This window comes from Diadema setosum, chromosome 4 (assembly GCF_964275005.1).
Source record: "Diadema setosum chromosome 4, eeDiaSeto1, whole genome shotgun sequence".
NCBI lineage: Eukaryota > Metazoa > Echinodermata > Echinoidea > Diadematoida > Diadematidae > Diadema > Diadema setosum.
Window position 1 is genome coordinate 13,221,190 of NC_092688.1, and position 19,805 is coordinate 13,240,994.

At 40.0% G+C, this 19,805-nt stretch overlaps 2 protein-coding genes across 2 annotated transcripts in view; one reads left to right on the forward strand and one right to left on the reverse strand.

The window, feature by feature from the left end:
* The window catches only part of LOC140226884 (uncharacterized), a 69,101-nt gene extending 61,491 nt beyond the window's left edge, over nt 1-7,610 (reverse strand). Inside the window, exon 1 of the mRNA XM_072307312.1 lies at nt 7,059-7,610. Coding sequence (XP_072163413.1) covers nt 7,059-7,519 — 461 coding nt within the window. The 5' untranslated portion in view covers nt 7,520-7,610. The remainder of the gene's footprint in view (nt 1-7,058) is intronic.
* Nucleotides 7,611-12,609: 4,999 nt separating this feature from the next.
* LOC140226885 (ribosomal RNA small subunit methyltransferase NEP1-like) lies at nt 12,610-19,080 on the forward strand. Its single transcript, XM_072307314.1, has 5 exons — nt 12,610-12,745; nt 13,900-14,001; nt 15,517-15,658; nt 16,245-16,456; nt 16,959-19,080. The coding sequence occupies exons 1-5, from the start codon at nt 12,611-12,613 to the stop codon at nt 17,085-17,087; spliced, it is 720 nt and encodes a 239-aa protein (XP_072163415.1). The 5' UTR covers nt 12,610; the 3' UTR covers nt 17,088-19,080.
* Nucleotides 19,081-19,805: the final 725 nt, after the last annotated feature.

A 19,805-nucleotide genomic window follows, 5' to 3' on the forward strand; every position in this document is an offset into this window, starting at 1 on the left:
TTTTTTTTCGGCGGCCGAAAAAATAGTAAATACCAAAAAAGTCGATGCGGGCGGGGAGCGGGCTGGGACGAGAATTATGAATTTCTTGGTATTTTCAGCGCCATTTTGAAAATAGTAAATAGTAAAAAAATCGATGCGGCGGCCAAAATCGATGCGGCGGCCAAAATCGATGCGCGCGAGGACGAGAAACTGGTTTCTCTTTTTACTTGGCCTTATACACCCATCAAAGATTGTTCTAAATGCAATCAAATTTGTAAGACAATGCATCTACTTAATAATGATCACTGTCCTTACAAAAATGTGTGTGTGTGTGTGTGTATGCCCCCGTATGTATGTTTTTTCAACAGCTCTTTTTTCTTTGTTTTGTTTTCTTCTTTTCCTTTCTTTACAGATATGCAATGTCTGTGACAATCTCAAAACAATGTACTACAGTACCTGGAACTGGCTATTTCACATTCTCATGCACTGGCTACATCTGGTTGTGGTGTACACTGCATCTGCTATGGAACAGTACAATGTACAGTAGGTGTACACAACCAATGTCAATGGGCACGGCTCTCTGGGAAACCAAAGCTTTACGTACAGTAAGAGGCTGCCATGGGTTACATGTACTACCATATCATTAAACATGAACTTTGTGGATGATGGCTAATGAGGCTTATCCGAGCCTCTCAGTACAGGGTGTCGTACATGTATTGTGCCAACCTGTAGGCCTACAGAACACTATCAATGTCTTTTAATAATGAAGAAACTAATCTGTACATTTTGTAATGCACATGAACTGAATTGTGTCATATTCAAAGTACAATGTACAATACTCCACTGTGTGGTCACATCAGGTCTACAAAACTGGCAATAAATGCACTTTTAGTCTACACAGTTCTAAGGAAATGCATACATGGAGTATATAAATGACTGTAAACCAAAGCATAGTAGTCTTAAACAAATGGGTACATATTGAGGTGAAGATGTCGCGTACATGTAGTGCACACTATTACTGGTGAGTCTTTTTAACCTCCTTCACAACAGTGAGTCCTGACAATCTGCCCTTCCCCTGATTCACCTGATGGCCTAATTCCGGGTCAGTGTCAAGGTTCCTTCCAGGCCATTGTTTATCCTGCTAACGCTATGGCCTGACTTGGCATTCCCATGACCCCATGGGTTCACCGGAATGCTTCAGAGTCTATGTGTGGCTACAGAGGAGAGTACAATCAAACAGGCATGCATCGCTAAAAGACAGAGAATCATCTACTTTTGTACATACATGTATAATTAGAATTTGGCACTTTGTGCTAAACCAATCAAATAAAACAGCAATAATGTGCCCTCTTTAAATGAAACTAACAATGCAGAAAATCCATTTATTAGAATGAAATATACTGCTGCATGCAAATTGTACAAGTACTAGTATATGCTGGAGTACAGTACATCTCATAAGACATCACTTAAGAAATTGTGATGACTGTAAATATGTGCAATAAACACAGTATACATGTACACTGAATTATAAAGTGCTTTTCATGCATATAATTAATTGCTGCACCACAGGAGCTTTCAGATTACAAGCCAATATGAACAAAATAACAATTGAAGACAATCATGCCATGAAAGACAGGCTGCCATCCTGATTCCTTGCACACACAGTAACACTTTCTGGATGACAACACACATAAATGGCTCCATCCTGTTTTTAAGAATGGACAGTACTTTCTGCCGAGATCTGTTTCAAAAATCAACAGGACAGGGGTCATTCAGCTTCTTTCCCCGCACAGATTGATATTTAAACTTGACATGGCATGCTTTTTGTGGACCATCCACCCCTGGCAATAAGTTCCTCACAATTGAGATAAAACAAAAAGGAAGGGAGCATATTCCTAGTAACCTTGAATTCTTACACTGTACTTTCCTAAATCTGTAATATCTACCATAGTACAGTCTATGATTCAGCCCCCTCATATTACATGCAATTCATTTACATGCAAACACTCCATACTTATCAACCCTCTATTGAAGTTTGAATGTAACAGATCCAAAGATGGCAAAATAAAATGATAGTGAATTACTTGGTACTAATCACTGATAAAAATTATGGCACTGCTAATGATAATGGTAATCATGATTATTAGTACATCATCATCGTAGATCAATCATACTGTAGATCATTACTATTATCACTACAACATATAGTTTGATAGTTCTTAGTCCTCTAGTTTGAATGGAAGCTACAGCTGCAGTAATGCCGTGTTGTCTGGCTCGCTCGTATAATTGCTATTGAAAGATACAAAGAAGCATGCACTGCACATACAGAAGCAGGTCTCAAACAAACATTGGAAACTTATGCATGAAGTGCTTTACCTTATGCTAAAAATAATTTCAATTGTACATGTACATATATGTACATTCCGTACATCTATAAATGCAGGGAATAGCACAATTTGTTTGTTGTGGTTCAAATTTATTTCAAAGTAGTTTTAAACCCCTTACTCAGAGACTTTGGTTCACTGTACTTTCCCAGTGCAAATGTGATATGCCCTTGAGAAAGGTCAAACCCAAGGCATGTACAATGTACCTGAGTAAAATGTTTTGTAAAAATTTGAAGTCTCTACTCATGAACAACCTCTTTTATCCCACATAACGTTGCTTTTTTATGAGATCAATCTCATGGATTTTAACGAGTGTTATTGATTGTGGTTACTACAATTGTGTAGTGTGGTGGCTCAGACAGCCTACACATGTACATTGTATACAGTACATTTAAGTTTTAGTTCGGGCTTGATGGCATGCCAGAGAAGTCTGTTAGCTCCTCTTGTCTTGACTTGAGGAATACGTCACAACAAAATGGTGTCATGTGTACGCCATCTGGCAAAGCTATGTACTGAATGTTAGACCCTCTCTGAATTGTACATGTACATCAAGTGCACTATGGACTCAGATTTCGGTCCTACTCAAAGCAGACTGTAGTGATACAGAAGGAGCATGGAATTACAGACTGTAGTAGACGAAGAAAGTCGCTATTACAAGACATGCGCAGGACCTCTTGTCATCAATAAAGAATACGGAATGATTATGATGAAAATAATGAATACTGGCATGTCAATGTGATGTCACTTAAAATCCTGCTGGTTTGATCAAACATGCTACCACATACAGATGTTTCAGGGCAATACTGAAGTCTTTATAACACCTTTCAGTGATTTTCATTGTATACCTTAAAGATAATAAAAAGTTTTGGTACCTCAAAAGTTTCCTTGAATTTCCTTGTCTTAGTTTGTGTTCCAGGTTAAAGTACCTTTCATATAACTAACACTGTGAGACTTACTCGCCCCAAAGTGCTCTCATGTCTTAGTAATCATGCAATTAACTGCGACCAGCAGCCCCATACGCATAGCGTAATCGGGCTTCGCATTGTAGCATTCAGGATCATGACAGATTTAGTATCGCAGGATAAATGTCAACTTCAAATCCCCAAAATTCTTCAATTTGAAGACTTACCAATTAAGGTGAAGTATTGAAAACAGGCTTCGGGCAACGTTTGGTTCTGCTTATAGTCCCTTTCTGTTCGAATTGATGACTGAATGTGACTCGGCCGAGAGGACCTTGGGAGAGCTACATACGCTGAATACTACAGCCAGTGCATGCGAACACATCACATGCGCACAAATTTCAAATCCATCAACGGATAAGATGTTTGTGGGCGCATGCGCTGGCCGTAGTAGTCAGTGTATGTTATAGCTCTCCCAAGGTCCTCTCGGCCGAGTCACATTCAATCATCAATTCGAACAGAAAGGGACTATAGGCAGAACCAAACGTTGCCCGAAGCCTGTTTTCAATACTTCAACTTAATTGGTAAGTCTTCAAATCGAAGAAATTTTTGGATTTTAAGTTGACATTTACCCGCGATACTAATTCTGTCATGATCCTGAATGCTACAATGCGAAGCCCCATTACGCTATGCGTATGGGGCTGCTGGTCGCAGTTAGCTATGCGTACAATGGGCTGGTTTCGTACAATATTTATCGACGCTGTACGGCGACGGCTCTGGTACGAAACCATTATTGCATGATTACTAAGACATGAGAGCACTTTGGGGCGAGTAATTCTCACAGACAACGTACTTTAACGTGAAACACAAACCAAGACAAGGAAATTCAGGGAAACTTTTGAGGTACCAAAACTTTTTATCTTTAATCAAGAACAAAATAATTGTGCACATTGTTACTTGATAGTACTTGACTTTCTGCTATGTAATAAACTATTGGTAGTTTTACGCATTTGGAATAAGTGCTTGCCTGGATCTACAGTCTATTTAAGATGGTGGATACACATAGTATGCTTACAAAATCATAAACTTCAAATGGAGGTTCAAAATGAACAAGACTGTGGATAAGACACATGTGGCTGTCTAATACACATAGGCCTACATGTACAACTGTATGGTATGTGATGCCACAACATGTTAAAGGTAGGGGATACCTTTTACAGACCTCCCAAAAAGCAGCAAAACATTAAATATGAACCTCAGGGGACTTGTTTACAACTGTAGGCCACTGCTGAGAAATTTGGAAGTCAACAGTTATCTAAAATTTGAATAATGCACAAAACTCAACTACTCAGTAGTTCTGTGTGTCAGCCACACCTAAGCCTTTTTGTTGCAGTCTTCTGTATTTTTTATCTATAAACACAAATCTAAAAGTATAAGAGCTGATGAACATATAGAGTGTGTGGCAAGAATGTAGGTTATATAGAGATGTTTGTAAGTTTTGATGAACTTTCTTCACAAAATATACATGATGGACACACATGCAGTGCATGGGTCTGCAAAGGTAGCCTAGTAATGTACTGGAATTTATGGTGAGCCCCGAAAAAAATTCAATTCAAAATCTTACGGTCAATAAAAATGTACTAAATGTTACCTTCCACATTCAATACTTTATGGGAATTTCTAAAATGATACTCTCTTCAACATACCACTGTATTTATACAACTCTTCATTTAAGGCATGCAAATGGGATTCCCTACCTTTAAATGACAAGTTGTTTACTATTTAACATCTAAGAACCATTAATATAGCACTATAGAACTAAGAAGAAATAAACACACCTGAAATCGACAAGTAACAACCCACCAGTAAGTGGGACGACGATAGCGACAATTTTGAGAGGATATACCTGGAAGCCTGACTGCTGCTACACAGCAATCTGCCAGTATTTTTGGTATAAAGGTAAAGGTATGACAAACATGCATCAGTACATAAAAAGTCTTTCAAATGTAGCAATGTTGTTATACAGGTACTTTAACAGCATTATTTTCATAGCCTTTAAACATATACCGTACAGCAACAATAAGGTAGCTCATTGTGGTCAGCTCCAACCAATTTTGTGAGCCATCTACTGTATTCAAATTCTGAGACATTTCATTACTAGAACTTCATCATTCTGACCATTATAGGACTAGAGACCAGTCTCTCTGATCTCTCTTCCTCTCTTCTACTAAGCATGGGCAAAGTAGCATATCTTTGAAGTTTATATTGAATAAATCCTTGAATGAATTAACACAACATACACCACTTCTTATGTAGGTTTAGTTTGATTTGAGGATTTGGATTTGGGTTATGGTTATGTTTTGGGGGAGAATTTATGTTTGGCTTAGCCTGCATATATTTCATGGGAGCAAATGTTGCAGTCGACTTGCAGGAGCAAATGTCATGGAACCTTCTCGACCGGACATGTGTGCCTCAAAAATATTTGCAGGAGCCAAAGTAGGCCTTGAGTTTAGAGAAGTAGGGCCATAGACTACATCAGGTAGCCAGAGCATGAAACAAGCAGCTTAGCAGGGGGTGAAAGCACACTCAGAGCTACTCTAGAAACAGAAAACGGCAGGAAAATAGAAAAGAGGCACTTTGAGGCAAGCTTTTACTCTGGCATGTGACAAAGGGGTCTCTGTCTTTGGCACGCAGATGTATCTACTCTCACATATCAAAAACGTAAGACATGAATGGTACCTAGTATTAGGTCTATTAACATCTAAATGATAAATCCAATTGATGCCAGAATTTCGTGACTTCTAAAACTACCCTGAAGTACAGTTTGAGGAAAACTGGTCAATCTGTTCATTAGTTCTTAGTTTCTAAAGTTTCAGTGCTGCCATGCATTGTTGGATGAGAAGACTAGAAGTATGTAGAAACTACTTTTATAAAACCATATATTTTTGTGGCATGAACCTTTCACCAGTAGGAGCCAACAGCCTTTTTCTTGGCATGAGATTTTCATGCATTGCCACTGGTATTCAATGCATCATGAACCACTAGAAGTGCACTATACTTAAAATCTTCCATGAATCTTCGCTCCTCGCGAAATTTGCAAAAGTTTCCTGCACAAGAACATTTCCGGTTAGACAGTAAACAGACTCAATAGACCCCTCTAATTCACAATTCATGACATCATGCATGGACGATATACTGTCTGTATAGGTCTACAGCATAGATGTCCATATTTAGCGGGTTTAAATTTTCACGAACTGAGACTTCTCGACGATTTCGCAAGTGGTAAATTTGCGATAGCACAGTACAGTCGATGTCTACTGAATGGAGAAAATATGCCTGCACGTCACATTCATGTCGGGATCAGACTATGATTCAGACTAGTGTTAAGAGTCAGTAACTTACACTACAGCTGTATCTAAAGCAATAACGTTAGACAGTCTATTCTTTTTGTGTCTTTAATTCGCAAATAGAACCTGACTCTAAAATTCATGAAAATAAAAACCTCACAAGATATTCAGCATGTGCAGTAAACACAATATAAAAAGCAGATTCTAAACAAAACTCCAAGTACGGTAACGTCAGGATAGATAGTGTGTCTGAGTGAAACATTCCCTCCTTTCAGTTTTCATTTTGTGTTTAATGTCAAGAGTTTGATTTAGATACCCATAAAACAAAGATCTATGACCATAGAGGTTTTCTTAAAGGGGATAATCAAGTACCTTTTTATTCCGGCAGAAAAACAAAACAAAAAAACAAAACAAACAAACAAAAACATGCTGAACTTCTAGCGTCTTACTCATGGTATGCCAGGCTCATGCATTCAAACAGTTTGGTGAACGATGCATCAATTTCTAGCGGTGCATCTTCGTTGCCAAAACGGTAACTCCCAGCAGTTTCCTTGTTAGCGTTATCAAAGTTGTAACCAGCACTCTTTTTCACTTTGTGTGGATTGCTGACCATGAAGTGGCCAGAGTGAATGGTTTCTGTGGAAGTCGAGGGACTCCTCGGCTCCTTGGGTGAGCCCAAGGCAGTGTTGCTGCTCGAGCTGGAACTCCGACGGATGCGTGTCGAGGCATTCCCAGAGACGTTCCTGCTTCTATCAGCGAACACAGCACCAGCTGCTGATAATCCCTGGTCATAGAGTTGATTTTCCCTCGCTGCTGAGGGATCTCTCCATCTCATTTCGTCGAATTGAGCCATTCCTGCTGTGTTGTGAAGCACGGGGAAATCGTCTCTAGCCATTTCAACGGCAAACATTTGACTTAAGTTGTCAGTCGGTCATTCCTAATATCAGATATATCCACATATGTCTACGACAAACACAGCGCCATTTTACGTGTTAGATAGTTGTGTTCATAACTCCAATGTGTTGTGAAGCTATAGCACTGGCTAGCCGTCACATCAGTCCATGGCCGTCGCCCATGCCATATGCATGCACAACAACGTACCGTCGATCCCTCATACACAGAAAACATGTATGCACAGTACATACGTACGGATACACACAGGTGGATGCCAAAGAACTGGACATGGAGGATTGGAGCATGTACCGTGCTATCAAAGTACAGTACGTGAAGCCATGGCCAGCTACTAGCTGGACGCGCGCTCAGGTCTCTTCACACATTGTATAATACAACGCGTTTGAGGCACCATAGCAATACACAGACACACACGCGTGGATGGAAGAAGCCATCCAGTCATAGATTTATTATGGATCGACCACAACTGAACGATAGTCGATACTATCGCGACAACTTTATCGCATATCGATACTTCGGAAAAACAACCCAACACTGTCCAAAGCAAAGAGCGTTGGGTTTCGGCGCTCTTTGATCCGAAGGCCCGTAACTGGGGAGGGGTTCAAGGAGTTCGTGGGAGAGGATTGTTAGAGGAATAAATTTGTACCCTTCCCCTCACCCACAAACCGCTCGGTCACTGTGCTTAGCTTGTTTTATATAATATATAAAAAAATATCGGATAACCAAGTTGTTGTCTGTCATATCTTTTAGATTGAAAATTATCATGCTCAAAAAAAGTGTGCACGAGATCGTAGAACTTCAAGCTCTCTCATGTAGGAGGGTGAAAAAAACCCGTCCATTTACCCCTCCCCCTGCTTACATGATTTTAAAGCAATATGATCAAAGGATTTAAAGAAATATGCAACAATTACAGAATTTAGTCTGCTCATGGATTTTTTTTACAACCTACATAATTAATTTATCAGACTTACCTAATGTTTTTATCAAAATTATCCAAATATGTCACCCGAAGTGTGCTTCTAATCGTTGCATTTTTAATATGCAACCCTTCCCCCATTATACTGTACCCTCCCCCTGCTCGGTCGTTGCACTTTGGGGATTTTCATGTGATCAGTAAATGAAAAGAATCATGCAACAACTGCATCTCCGGAGTCTGTTGTGTGTTTTTAAAGATCTTGAAATAAATTGCATATATCTTCTTATATTTTTTTTTATTAATAACTGTCAAATATAGTAAAAATCATGTTATGTTGCACATGTCGATTCTTCATTAAGTTTCCAAGTAAGTTTATGAGATGTGACTCACAACCAAATACATATATATTCCTGTCATCATGATCATAGCCTAATATTTGTAACTCTCAGGGGCCAATAACGAAATATATCATGTATGTTATATATAAATGAACACTAGAACAAATTGGTAATGCATTTTTGGCCAATAAAGCATGAGTTTATTCGACTCAAATTTTTGGCGTCCTATATGCCTTCTTCAGAAATCTTGACAAGACTCCTGAAGAAGGCGTTATGTTTACAGTTCTCACCCAAGCTTGTTGCCACCTTCATCTATTTTGTTTTCATTGGTAGTCTTAATGAACTTTTTTTTTTCACTTTAGTTGGTCTCTTCCATTCCTGTTACTCATATTGGTCTTCTTAGTTAATTTGAATATGTGAATATGTAAATACAGTTTATGCAAATTACTTTCATTGTTTTGAGTTTTGCTGGGGGCGAGTCAGCCTGAAAATAAACCAGTTCTCCTCAGGACTTGAAGTGTGCAGGACTCATGTTTACAGTCTGCGTCCCTGAATCTGTAGCTACCGTACAGTTAAAAAAAACACACAATTAAAAACCGATTTTGTGCATCATACAAATGAGAATGAAGTAGGCCCTATAATAATAGCCTTTGTGATGTCGACACCAGCAAGCAGTCTATTTAACAGTGTCGCCCTGTATATTATTATCAGCCACATAATTTCCGTCCCCTTTTACCTGTTTTGTAAAATTGAAATAATATATGTTGTTGCGATGTTCCTCACCATGACCCCCCCCCCCCTTATTGACTGGTACACAAAAGTTACATCTTGTGGGATAAAATCATATAATATTTATTGGCATAAAGAATGAAGATAATTTTACTGCAAGGTCGAACTTCCAAATAGAGAGTCCTATCCCAGTTTCAACTGTAGTTGATACATCAAAACGAAACTAAAACCAAAACCAAAAACAAAATAATAATCACTGGAAATTCCATCCCTCATATCATTTACTGCACCTGGAATTTGCATACTGATAATGTTATTTACATTGTCAGTATAATACCACCATAGCAGTCGATCACAGTATCTTATTTTCCTCGGCTATTTCACATTTTCAATGATCGACGATAGCTATGATCGATACCAACAACAAAATCCTGATCAGAGATGGTGCATCGACCCTACAAAACATGAGCCGTTTAATCTCGTTCATTGTCAATGTCCAGGCCGTTTTTCTGAAACTTTGTTGACACTAAAAATGTATACTATTATGAATTTGAAATCACTGAGTTTGACATATTTTACCTCTTCTTCGAGAAAGGTTCCTATATGTCATGTTTTCTTCAGAGCACGTGTCCGCCCGTGCGCTATCTTTGGTTACACAAGAGTCACGTTTCGGTCGAAGTGGTTTGTCCCGCCGCCCGCTATTGTCAAGACGGACAAGACCGAAATACCATTGGTAGCGAGCGGTTCACCTCTGCGTTGAAGCGGTACTTATTTATCCACAACAAATAACCAAGTGTCTACACTCACAGCTGAATGTGGTGGGGCCGCTGAGTGTGTGTATTGGTTTGGTTTCCAAAACTGAGATCATTTTCTTTTTCCAATCGATATGAGTGGTTTTAAACAAAATTAACAGAAAAAGGAGTGCGAAAGGAGCACGATTCGTGTTCACCGTCGTGTATCGATCTTTTTGTCATTCCACTGGTCCAGACCAGACATGTTACCTCGATTATTTGAAGGCGTTATTTCTTCCTCGAATGTGACTCTCAAACCAAGAACCAAACAGACAAATGGAAACCATGTAAAACAAACAACAGAAAAGTAAAATCAGGGAGATGGGATTCCCACCTGTCGTACATATCATATTTGAGTCTATTGCATTATTTGTCTTCAGCTGTTTAATCTTGCGTTGTCGATGCATGACCATCAAGTTGAGATATCATATTTTGGATTAAAAAAAAAAAATCTTTACTGATTGGTTGAAAGAGTGATTGCATCATGTGTTATCATTTCAATTACTTCAAAAAATTGGCATGTGTAACAAACCTTGGCACAAGATTTGGAAAATGCCGTAACTGTTTCTGACGACATTTTCTGAAATAGTTTACTGTTTGTAATTTTATCGCTGTCATCATGGCGCGCTGTATTACGCCCTATCCCCCCCCCCTTCCACAGCATCACACCAACCACATGACTTCTTGCCTCAGTTTTCCTATTTCTTTTTTATTTTTATCCAAAATATGAAACAAATCACTCTGCCTAGCTTTGAGTTTCTGCCTAAAACTATGGGCCTCTATGGTACTGCAGTCAGCTTCACGTGTATTTTCAGCTATTTCAGAATGTTGTCATGTTTGACACTGGCATGGCGGAGTACAGTTGTATTTGCAAAATAACGTCACTTTTATGACGACATTTTCTAAACAGTAGGCCAATGAAATTGTGAAATGATGTCATAAAGCAACTGTGACATCACAAAGCAATTCCGACATCGCGCGCTGCATTGTATCGCCACTATTAGCCCCCAAAATGACATCACAAAGCAATTCTGACATCGCGCGCTGCATCGTATTGCCAAAAACAACTGTGACATCACGCACCTGACAGCTTCGTACAGTCACTGTGCATGGGAAACGTATTAACATTGTCATTGATAACATCATTTTTTAAATTTTAATTTTTTTTTTTTAAATCAAAAATATAAAACAAATATACTCTCCCTAATTTCGAGTTTTGGGCCTCGGTGCCTCCAAAAGTACTATTCACTTCGGGGCTGCGCTCTTCACTATCATTGAATAGAACTATTTTGGAGTCAACTTTTCTCATAGTTTTATTCAGAAACTCTCAATAAAAGTATTTCGTACGCATTATTCTAACATAACATGATAAAACAAAATGTAGGGCGGTGAGCCCTCCCCCTCCCCCACACGCACGCACACTCAACACTTTCTATATTTCAGCAGCAGTAAATCAGCAGAACAAGAAAATAGATAAAAGCACAACATCCCGGCCCTGAAGTTCTTACGACCGTAAAGGGAAGGGACGGGTGACGTAGACCTTGATATGCATAATTATACAGATCGTTTACTTAGTTCTGGTCATGCTGGTAGACATGGGGGCGGTGCCCCTGTCTGTTCCTTCAAGGGAGCAGGGAGGTGTGTCGTACCAGGGAGGTGGGTCACCTCCCTGGTCGTACTCATAGAGCTCTACAGCTCTATGCCATGGTCGTACTGTAAACCCCAGGGAAGAGATACACCTGTCTGTAGTGTCGTACCTTCGAGACCTCTCTTTGTGTACTATACTCAGCTGTGTGTGTACATGGAGCTAGCCGAGGCGAGGCTAGCCTTTTGTCAAGGCCCTCTCGCTGTAATGGGCGAGCGAAGCGAGCCCAGCCGAGCGCGCCAGCGCGAACCCCACTCAGCCGGGCTCTCTTCACCATACAGCGAGAGGGCCTTGACAAAAGGCTAAGGCGAGGCAGGCCCACACAGAGCTCTACTCTGTGTGTAGAGTTATGTGGGCAGGCCACATGTAGTTTGCAGGCACAAACCCTTGTTGGTCGTAAAGGAGTCTGTGCCAAGACTACTACATGCACCACTCCCGCACTGTTCCATAGGCCCTGTGTTGTAGCTTCTCCTGGGATAATATGGAGAGGCTGCAGTGTAGTGGTGCGTGTATTAGTCTTGGCGCATGCAGACTCCTACGACCAACAAGGGTTTGTGCCTGCAATTAGGCCACATGCACGTGCTGTCGATCGTCGCGACGTACTGAGCTGAGTACGTACGTGTACGTGTAAACGTACGTGTACGTGTGGCTACCAGCAATACGAAACAACATGGCAAGTAGAAAGCATGTGGACGACGATGAAGGGCAGCGCAAAAAGCAGAGAGTCATCAAAACTCTGCACGACAAAAATCAAAGGAAGAGGCTTATTGTTGTTTTGGAAAATGCGTCACTTGAAACCATCAAGGTATTTCTCAAGCAAGCTTACTGTATTTCTGTTTTCATTCATTAAGTCTTTGACATATTTTGGTTTTCAGAAGTTCAGAACAATAAAACGTTAACGTTGTCCCGCATATCTGTGTTCGTGTAAGGTTTTTCTATTTTGTTGTGTCAGCAGCAGAGGTCGGTCAGAGCGAGAGCAGAGTAGATTCTAGACAGAAAGATCCGTCTGTCCGGAGGACTCTTTTATATTTTGCCATTGACGCTGTCCTCCGTAGACAGACGGAAGGTACCAGTAAACTTACCCATTGCTGTGTGGATATTCTTAACCACTGTCTCTATACTATGGAAAATTGGGTGAGGTACCTCACCCTTCTCGATTGCGTCTAATTCACGGCCCTAGGTCGGCAAATTTAAGCTTGTATAGTTGTATCAACTATTCAAGAATAGACTACACTCACCAGATTAATGAATAATCCAGGAGGGGATCCGTGAAGCCAGACGCAGTCTCCGCGGAACATTCCCCGACGGACAGATACAGACCGATCTTTCGGTCAAAGTAGATTCATGGTAGACTCGATAGTTTAGAGCTGGTGCCACTTTTCCATGGGAGGAACTGTTCCATGCAAGTGCACGTTGACTTTTATTGCATTCCTTCTAAACCATTGCAAACAGATTTGATAAATATGTGGAGACAAAAAAAAAAAAACACGTCAAAATGAATCCAGTGAGTATATTAGTGAGTTTAAACTAAGTTATGCATTGTTGGCACAGCACAGCACAGGCTAGGATAGTAGATACCGATAGATATAACTGTTAGATAGCACTCGACCATGACAGTATTAGTAGCTGGTAGATCTAGTAGTAGCCGACAGAAAAGTCTGTCTGTCCAGAGCAGAGGAGTTTGATAGCATTGTTTTACTTTAACGGTCCTGCTCCTTAAGGGATTCCTAGAAGCCAGATGTATTCTCTGTGGAACATACATTGTATGTATCCCCGATTATAAAATACACTGTACAGATTGATCTGTGGTCAAAGCAAGCAATTCAGTTACTGTTAAATTTGCTTTTTTTATGTGTAATTTTAAAATCCCTGTCATTCTCTTATTATTTGTCAATGATCATTGGACAAAATTGTCTTTGAAAAGACAGTGATACACAGTCAGTTTCCATTGTTTTGCAGACATCCAAGGGATATGAGTTGCTGAATTGTGACCATCACAAACATCTGATGAAGAAGCACAAGCGAGAGCCTTCAGACTGTAGGCCAGACATCGTGCATCAGGTATGATGTGCACTGTCTTTACAACCTCTGATTTAAAGACAGAAACTTTATAATTCTTTAAATTATGTGCTCTCTCCCTCTCTCTCTCTCTTTATCAGTATTTCTTTGCAATAAAGACTCCCTTCTTACTGTATACAGTTGCCCATCTTTGTGTTTTTAAAAATGTGTGGACAAAAGGGAAGAATGATTTTTAAAAGTAAACTCTGGTGCCGTATATTTACTTCTGTTGATCCTTTATTGACATATTTATTCATTTATCTGTTCAGTCATTAATTTGATTATTCCTTTGTTTTTGGTCTTGGTAGTGCATATGGCACACAGAACAATGTAATTTACATAAATTCTTAGGCTCATATGGCATCGTAGGAAGAAATCAAAACCTTATGTGCCTTTGGGTCATCAGGACAAGACCTTATAGAAGTAGCGGAAGCCTCTCATGGACAGCACTTGATGGTGTTTTAAGGAGATATTTTCGTCAAGAATCAAGAAAAGCAGACATTTTCCATCCAGATGGTTTCAGAAAAGTGTGGAACAATGCTGATTCCTTGAAACACAAGATCTATAAATCTTCTCCATGAGAGAATTTGTCCCAGTGCAAATATCATATGAGTGTGTTGCATTTTGTCTGCAAACCATGTACACACTGTCCCTCTTCAGAGGAGTTGAGCGCTTGCAAAAGGGAGCCATCACTCCAATGTGTCTTGTTAACTTTAATGGCGAATTCTGAACTAGTTAAAAGTTAGTCTGGAAAGAAAAAAATGTATTCACATTAGAGAAAATTTGATCAAAATTGGATACGTATTAGGATGTTGGACTTGGACATAATTGCATTTGAATGATATAGCTGGAAATACCAAGATTTTATGTTCAAGTTATGTGGCAAACTGTGAGGTGATGACAAACTCGTTATTTGCATATATTCATTTTGACTGTTATGAAAAATTAAGGTTACTCAGTTCACAATTTTATAGCTTCCCAAATTTTATCAAATTTCATGTTTCCTTCCTCTTGAAGATTCCTTCATCCACAAAGTGTCATTCATATACTCAATAAGAAAAAGCTTGAAGAAAAGCTCCAAAAAATAGAAAACATATTACTATATTTCCCCTAAGGATGCCTTATACACATACAGAAAACAAAAAAGACTCCTTAAAAGGACATAATGTCTCTTTTCAAAACCATGTTGCAATTTAATTGGCCAAAATCAACCTTGATAATAAATGATTTTAGATTTTTAGGGCTTTAGAAAGGACACAGTTTCAGAGATTAAACAAAAACACATCATCAGTTCAATGGAATTTAGATATTGTAGTTAAAAGCAAAAATGTATTTAGATCCTCCTCCACCTCACACCCCCCCCCCCCCAAATCACACAACTCAATCCTACACTAAATCTGGCAGACAGTGCTTTCTGATGGTATGTATGACGACATATGCATTGTAAATCATTAAGTAGGATCTGCCCACAAGTTCTACCACTTTAATCAAGAAGAAGTCCTGTCTCTTCTCCTCCAGTGCCTGCTGATGTTGTTTGACAGCCCCCTAAACAGGGCGGGGCTACTCCAGGTCTTTGTCCACACCCAGCGCAACGTTCTCATCCAGATCAGCCCCCAGACCAGGATTCCACGGACGTTTGACCGTTTCTGTGGTCTTATGGGTGGGTAAAATTTTCACTTAGTTTAATCCATTCCTAGAAGTTACCTAAGCCTGCAAGCACCCTAAACCTATGTATTTTGCTTAGGAAGCATTTTATTATACAGTGGACTCTCCTTATGACACATTTTTCATATGAGCATTTTGTTATATCATAGTTTACAAAATATATCACTTTATCATATTGGAATTTGTTTATATCATGGTTTAAATATACATCACTTTATCATATTGGAATTTGTTTATATCATGGTTTAAATATACATCACTTTATCATATTGGAATTTGTTATATCATGGTTCAAAGACTCTAGAATTCAGTGCAGCTTATGAATTTTTTGGTAAGATAAAGTTATGTTTGTTATGATTATCGAGAGATTTATAAATCAAGTCAAATGTTTTCATAAGGCAGAAATTCTAGAAAGTGTGACTAAAACGATATATTTGTTACCTATTTCAGTAAAAAAAAAAAAAAAAAGATCTCTGTCTGTGTGATATTGGGCTGAATTATGCAAATAAAACATGAAAACTTGAAATCTTGGAGGAGTTCTGTATTGACTCATTCATCACTCCCACCCCCATCTTATGCAGTGCAACTCCTTCACAAGCTGAGCATCCATGCAGCCGATGGACCCCAGAAACTCCTCAAGGTCATCAAGAACCCAATCAGTGATCACCTCCCAGTTGGCTGCCGCAAGCTTCTCACCTCCTTCAGTGCCGACAAGTGTCTTCATCCCAGAGAGCTGGCCACAGAGGAGGAGGACCCCATCGTCATAGTGATCGGTGCAATGGCTCATGGGAAGGTCTGTGCTCGGGGAATTTTATTACATTTTTCTGAAACTCCTTATATCAGTTTGCTTGTCCTGTGTATTGAATTTGTGTTGCACTCGGAGTACACCTTGTGTTGGTTGCCTTTCCTATCTATTGAATATGTATTTTACTCTCTAAACACCTTGTATTAGATTCCTTTCCTGTCTAGTTGGACACCAGCATATGACGCGATTTCCATGTGTAGATTTTAACATTAATGATCAAAGAATCTTGTATGAATTTTGTTGGACAAAAATTGATGAGCTTTGTAATATGCAGTGACAGCATGAATGTAATTTTCAAATTGTTGGTCGAGTGCTCTGAAATTCCCTTTGCTGTTCACTGTTTATTTTTTATGAACATTCATATCTCTTTTAATTAAACTGTATACCCCAAATTACTGCCATTCTCCACTTGTAGTGTAATGTTTGTATGTGAAGATTGAAACATGCCACAGATGTGTTCATGGGTTGCTTATTGCTCTACATCCTGTAGGTCAATGTGGACTACACGGAAGGAGAAGTGGCAGTGAGCCAGTACCCCCTGTCTGCTGCCCTCACATGTGCCAAAGTTTGCTCGGGGTTCGAAGAGGCCTGGGACGTGGAGAGCCTTGCGGGAACATGACCTGAAGTGCGGGACGAAAATTGGTCGAGATGTGGAACATTCCAGAAATACTTGATTCACAGGGGGAAGCCTTGTGCAACAAGGTCTACGACAGGACTTCAAGTTGAAACTGTTGCTGTTGATGTGTCACATGTTAATGTGTCACATGTTTGGGGATGTCCCTTTACTGACATATTTGCACTCGCTCTTCTGGAACAACAGTATTTCTCATACATTGTCCCTTGTTAGGCATGAACACTTGTGCCGTGCCCAAACTGTGGAAGAAATTTTCCAACAAAGTAGACATTCAGCATTACACTACACTTTCATATCAGAATTTGGAAAACATATTTCAACAACAAGATCGTGGTTATCGATTTCCACGACAAGATCGTGGTTATCATATAACATCAAGTAAATCAGGAGCTCTTGGAATGCAGTAGTATAAAATGTAGATAGTGCAGCTCTTTAACCACCAGATATTTGCACAAAGAATGTACTTCCAAGACAAAGAATTTTGTCATCAACTTCAAAACTGGTTCAGGAGAGCAGCATATGATACTTGTGAGCAGTATCGACATTACTCATGATTTTCTCATTTGTCATTAGTTGCTGTGTGGTTAAGACAGGCAAGTTGTAAAAATTTGACGATTTTTTACAGCTGCTAGTTCAGACACCTCATGAGGATAGCATCTTGTGCCCTACTCTGGCTGTTTGAAGTCATCTTCTGCCCCACTCTGGCTGTTTGAAGTCATCTTCTAAGGATTATGCTCAGTCATGGAACATTTACCAAAACCTTGTTCTTAGAGCTACCTTCTTCTGCTGCTAAACATTTCAAGAGAAACATTGTACCGTTTGTCAAGCAATGCTTTTATTTTTATTTGTAATACAGGCAGTTTTTGAAAACTAGAAATAGGATTAATGTAATACAAGGAGAAAATTATAATTGATATGAGAGGTGAAATTGACTCGGTTATTATGACTTCCCATCAATTTTCCTATGAAATTATGTTTTTTTATTGCAACCATTGCAATCAGATGGGAACGTCACAATGAACAGGCGTATTACCATATCTCCACTTGTGCACGTACAGGTTGATTTTGTTGTTTAATTTTCAACAGTTGGTGAAGTTGAATTTTTAGCTCACCTGAGCCAAAGGCTCAAGTGAGCTATTGCGATCGCCTTCGTCCGGCGTCCGTCGTGCGTTGTGCGTCGTGCGTCGTCCGGCGTCCGTCGTGCGTAAACTTTTTACATTTTCATCTTCTTCTTGAAAACCCCAAGACCGATTTTCATCAGACTTGGCAGGTAGCATCCCTAGGGGGTTAGGAACTCAATTTGTTAAAATGGGCACCATGCCCCACCCAGGGGGCCCCCAAGGGGGCCCAAACCCCCCAAAATTAAGGAATCTGTAAAAATCTTCTTCTCCAGAACCAGAAGTGATAGAGCTAAGTTAATACTATGAGTTAGTACATTGATGACTATATTTTCAAGTTTGTTCATGGCAGAATCAGGGGTGCCCCCCTTGGGACCCAGGGGAGGGGGGTGGGGAGGGGTCCTAATGGGGCCTAAATTGTACATTTTCATCTTCTTCTTGAGAACCCCATGACCCATTTTCACCAAACTTGGCAGGTAGCATCCCTAGGGGGTTAGGATCTCATTTTGTTAAAATGGGCACCATGCCCCACCCAGGGGGCCCCCAGGGGGGCCCAAACCCCCCCCCCCCCAAAAAAAAAAAAAATGAAGGAATCTTTAAAAATCTTCTCTAAGATAAGCTAAGATAATACTATGAGTGAGTACATTAATGACTGTAGTTTCAAGTTTGTTCATGGCAGATCCAGGGGTGCCCCTCTTGGGGGCAGGGGGGGGGGGGGGGTTGGGAAGGTCCAAATGGGGGCCTGAATTGTACATTTTCATCTTCTTCCTGAAAACCTCATGATGGATTTTTGTCAAACTTGGCAGGTAGCATCCCTAGGGGGTCAGGATCTCAATTTATCAAAGTGGGCACCATGCCCCACCCAGTGGGCCCCAGGGGGCCCACCCCCCCCCCCCCCCCCAATGAAGGAATCTTTAAAAATCTTCTCTAAGATAAGCTAAGATAATACTATGAGTGAGTACATTAATGACTGTAGTTTCAAGTTTGTTCATAGCGGATCCAGGGGTGCCCCTCTTGGGGGCAGGGGGGAGGGGGTGGGAAGGTCCAAATGGGGGCCTGAATTGTACATTTTCATCTTCTTCCTGAAAACCTCATGATGGATTTTCGTCAAACTTGGCAGGTAGCATCCCTAGGGGGTCAGGATCTCAATTTATCAAAGTGGGCACCATGCCCCACCCAGTGGGCCCCAGGGGGCCCCAATGCCCCCAAATTAAGGAATCTTTAAAAATTTTGGCCCTTATTGTACATTTTCATGTTCTACTTGAGAATGCCTGGTCAAATTTTAGTAAAGCTGTGAATAATTTAGATTAGTGACTGCGTGAAAGGTGAACTTGCGATACTCAGGTGAGCGCTAGACCCGCGGGTCTCTTGTTTTCTTTCTAAGTGAACACTGCACATGTCATTGTCAACTGTCGTGCTTCAGGTATACATTTTCCACCTTCATTACTCAAATGTGTTAGTGAAAATTGTTGAAAACCTTTGAATATACACCTGAGATGATAACTGAAGATATTTATATTCCCTTCTTGTCTACCTAGTGATGAATAAATAGTTTCAGCATACTCCAAATCTTGTGCAAAAATTA

What these genes read in the sequence shown, in the direction of transcription:
- LOC140226885 (XM_072307314.1), top strand. Translation starts at nt 12,611, where the DNA reads ATGGCAAGTAGAAAGCATGTGGACGACGATGAAGGGCAGCGCAAAAAG. An exon ending in GGCCAGACATCGTGCATCAG is followed by an intron (nt 14,002 to 15,516) that starts GTATGATGTGCA and finishes CTTCTCCTCCAG; the next exon opens with TGCCTGCTGATGTTGTTTGA. An exon ending in GTGCAATGGCTCATGGGAAG is followed by an intron (nt 16,457 to 16,958) that starts GTCTGTGCTCGG and finishes TACATCCTGTAG; the next exon opens with GTCAATGTGGACTACACGGA.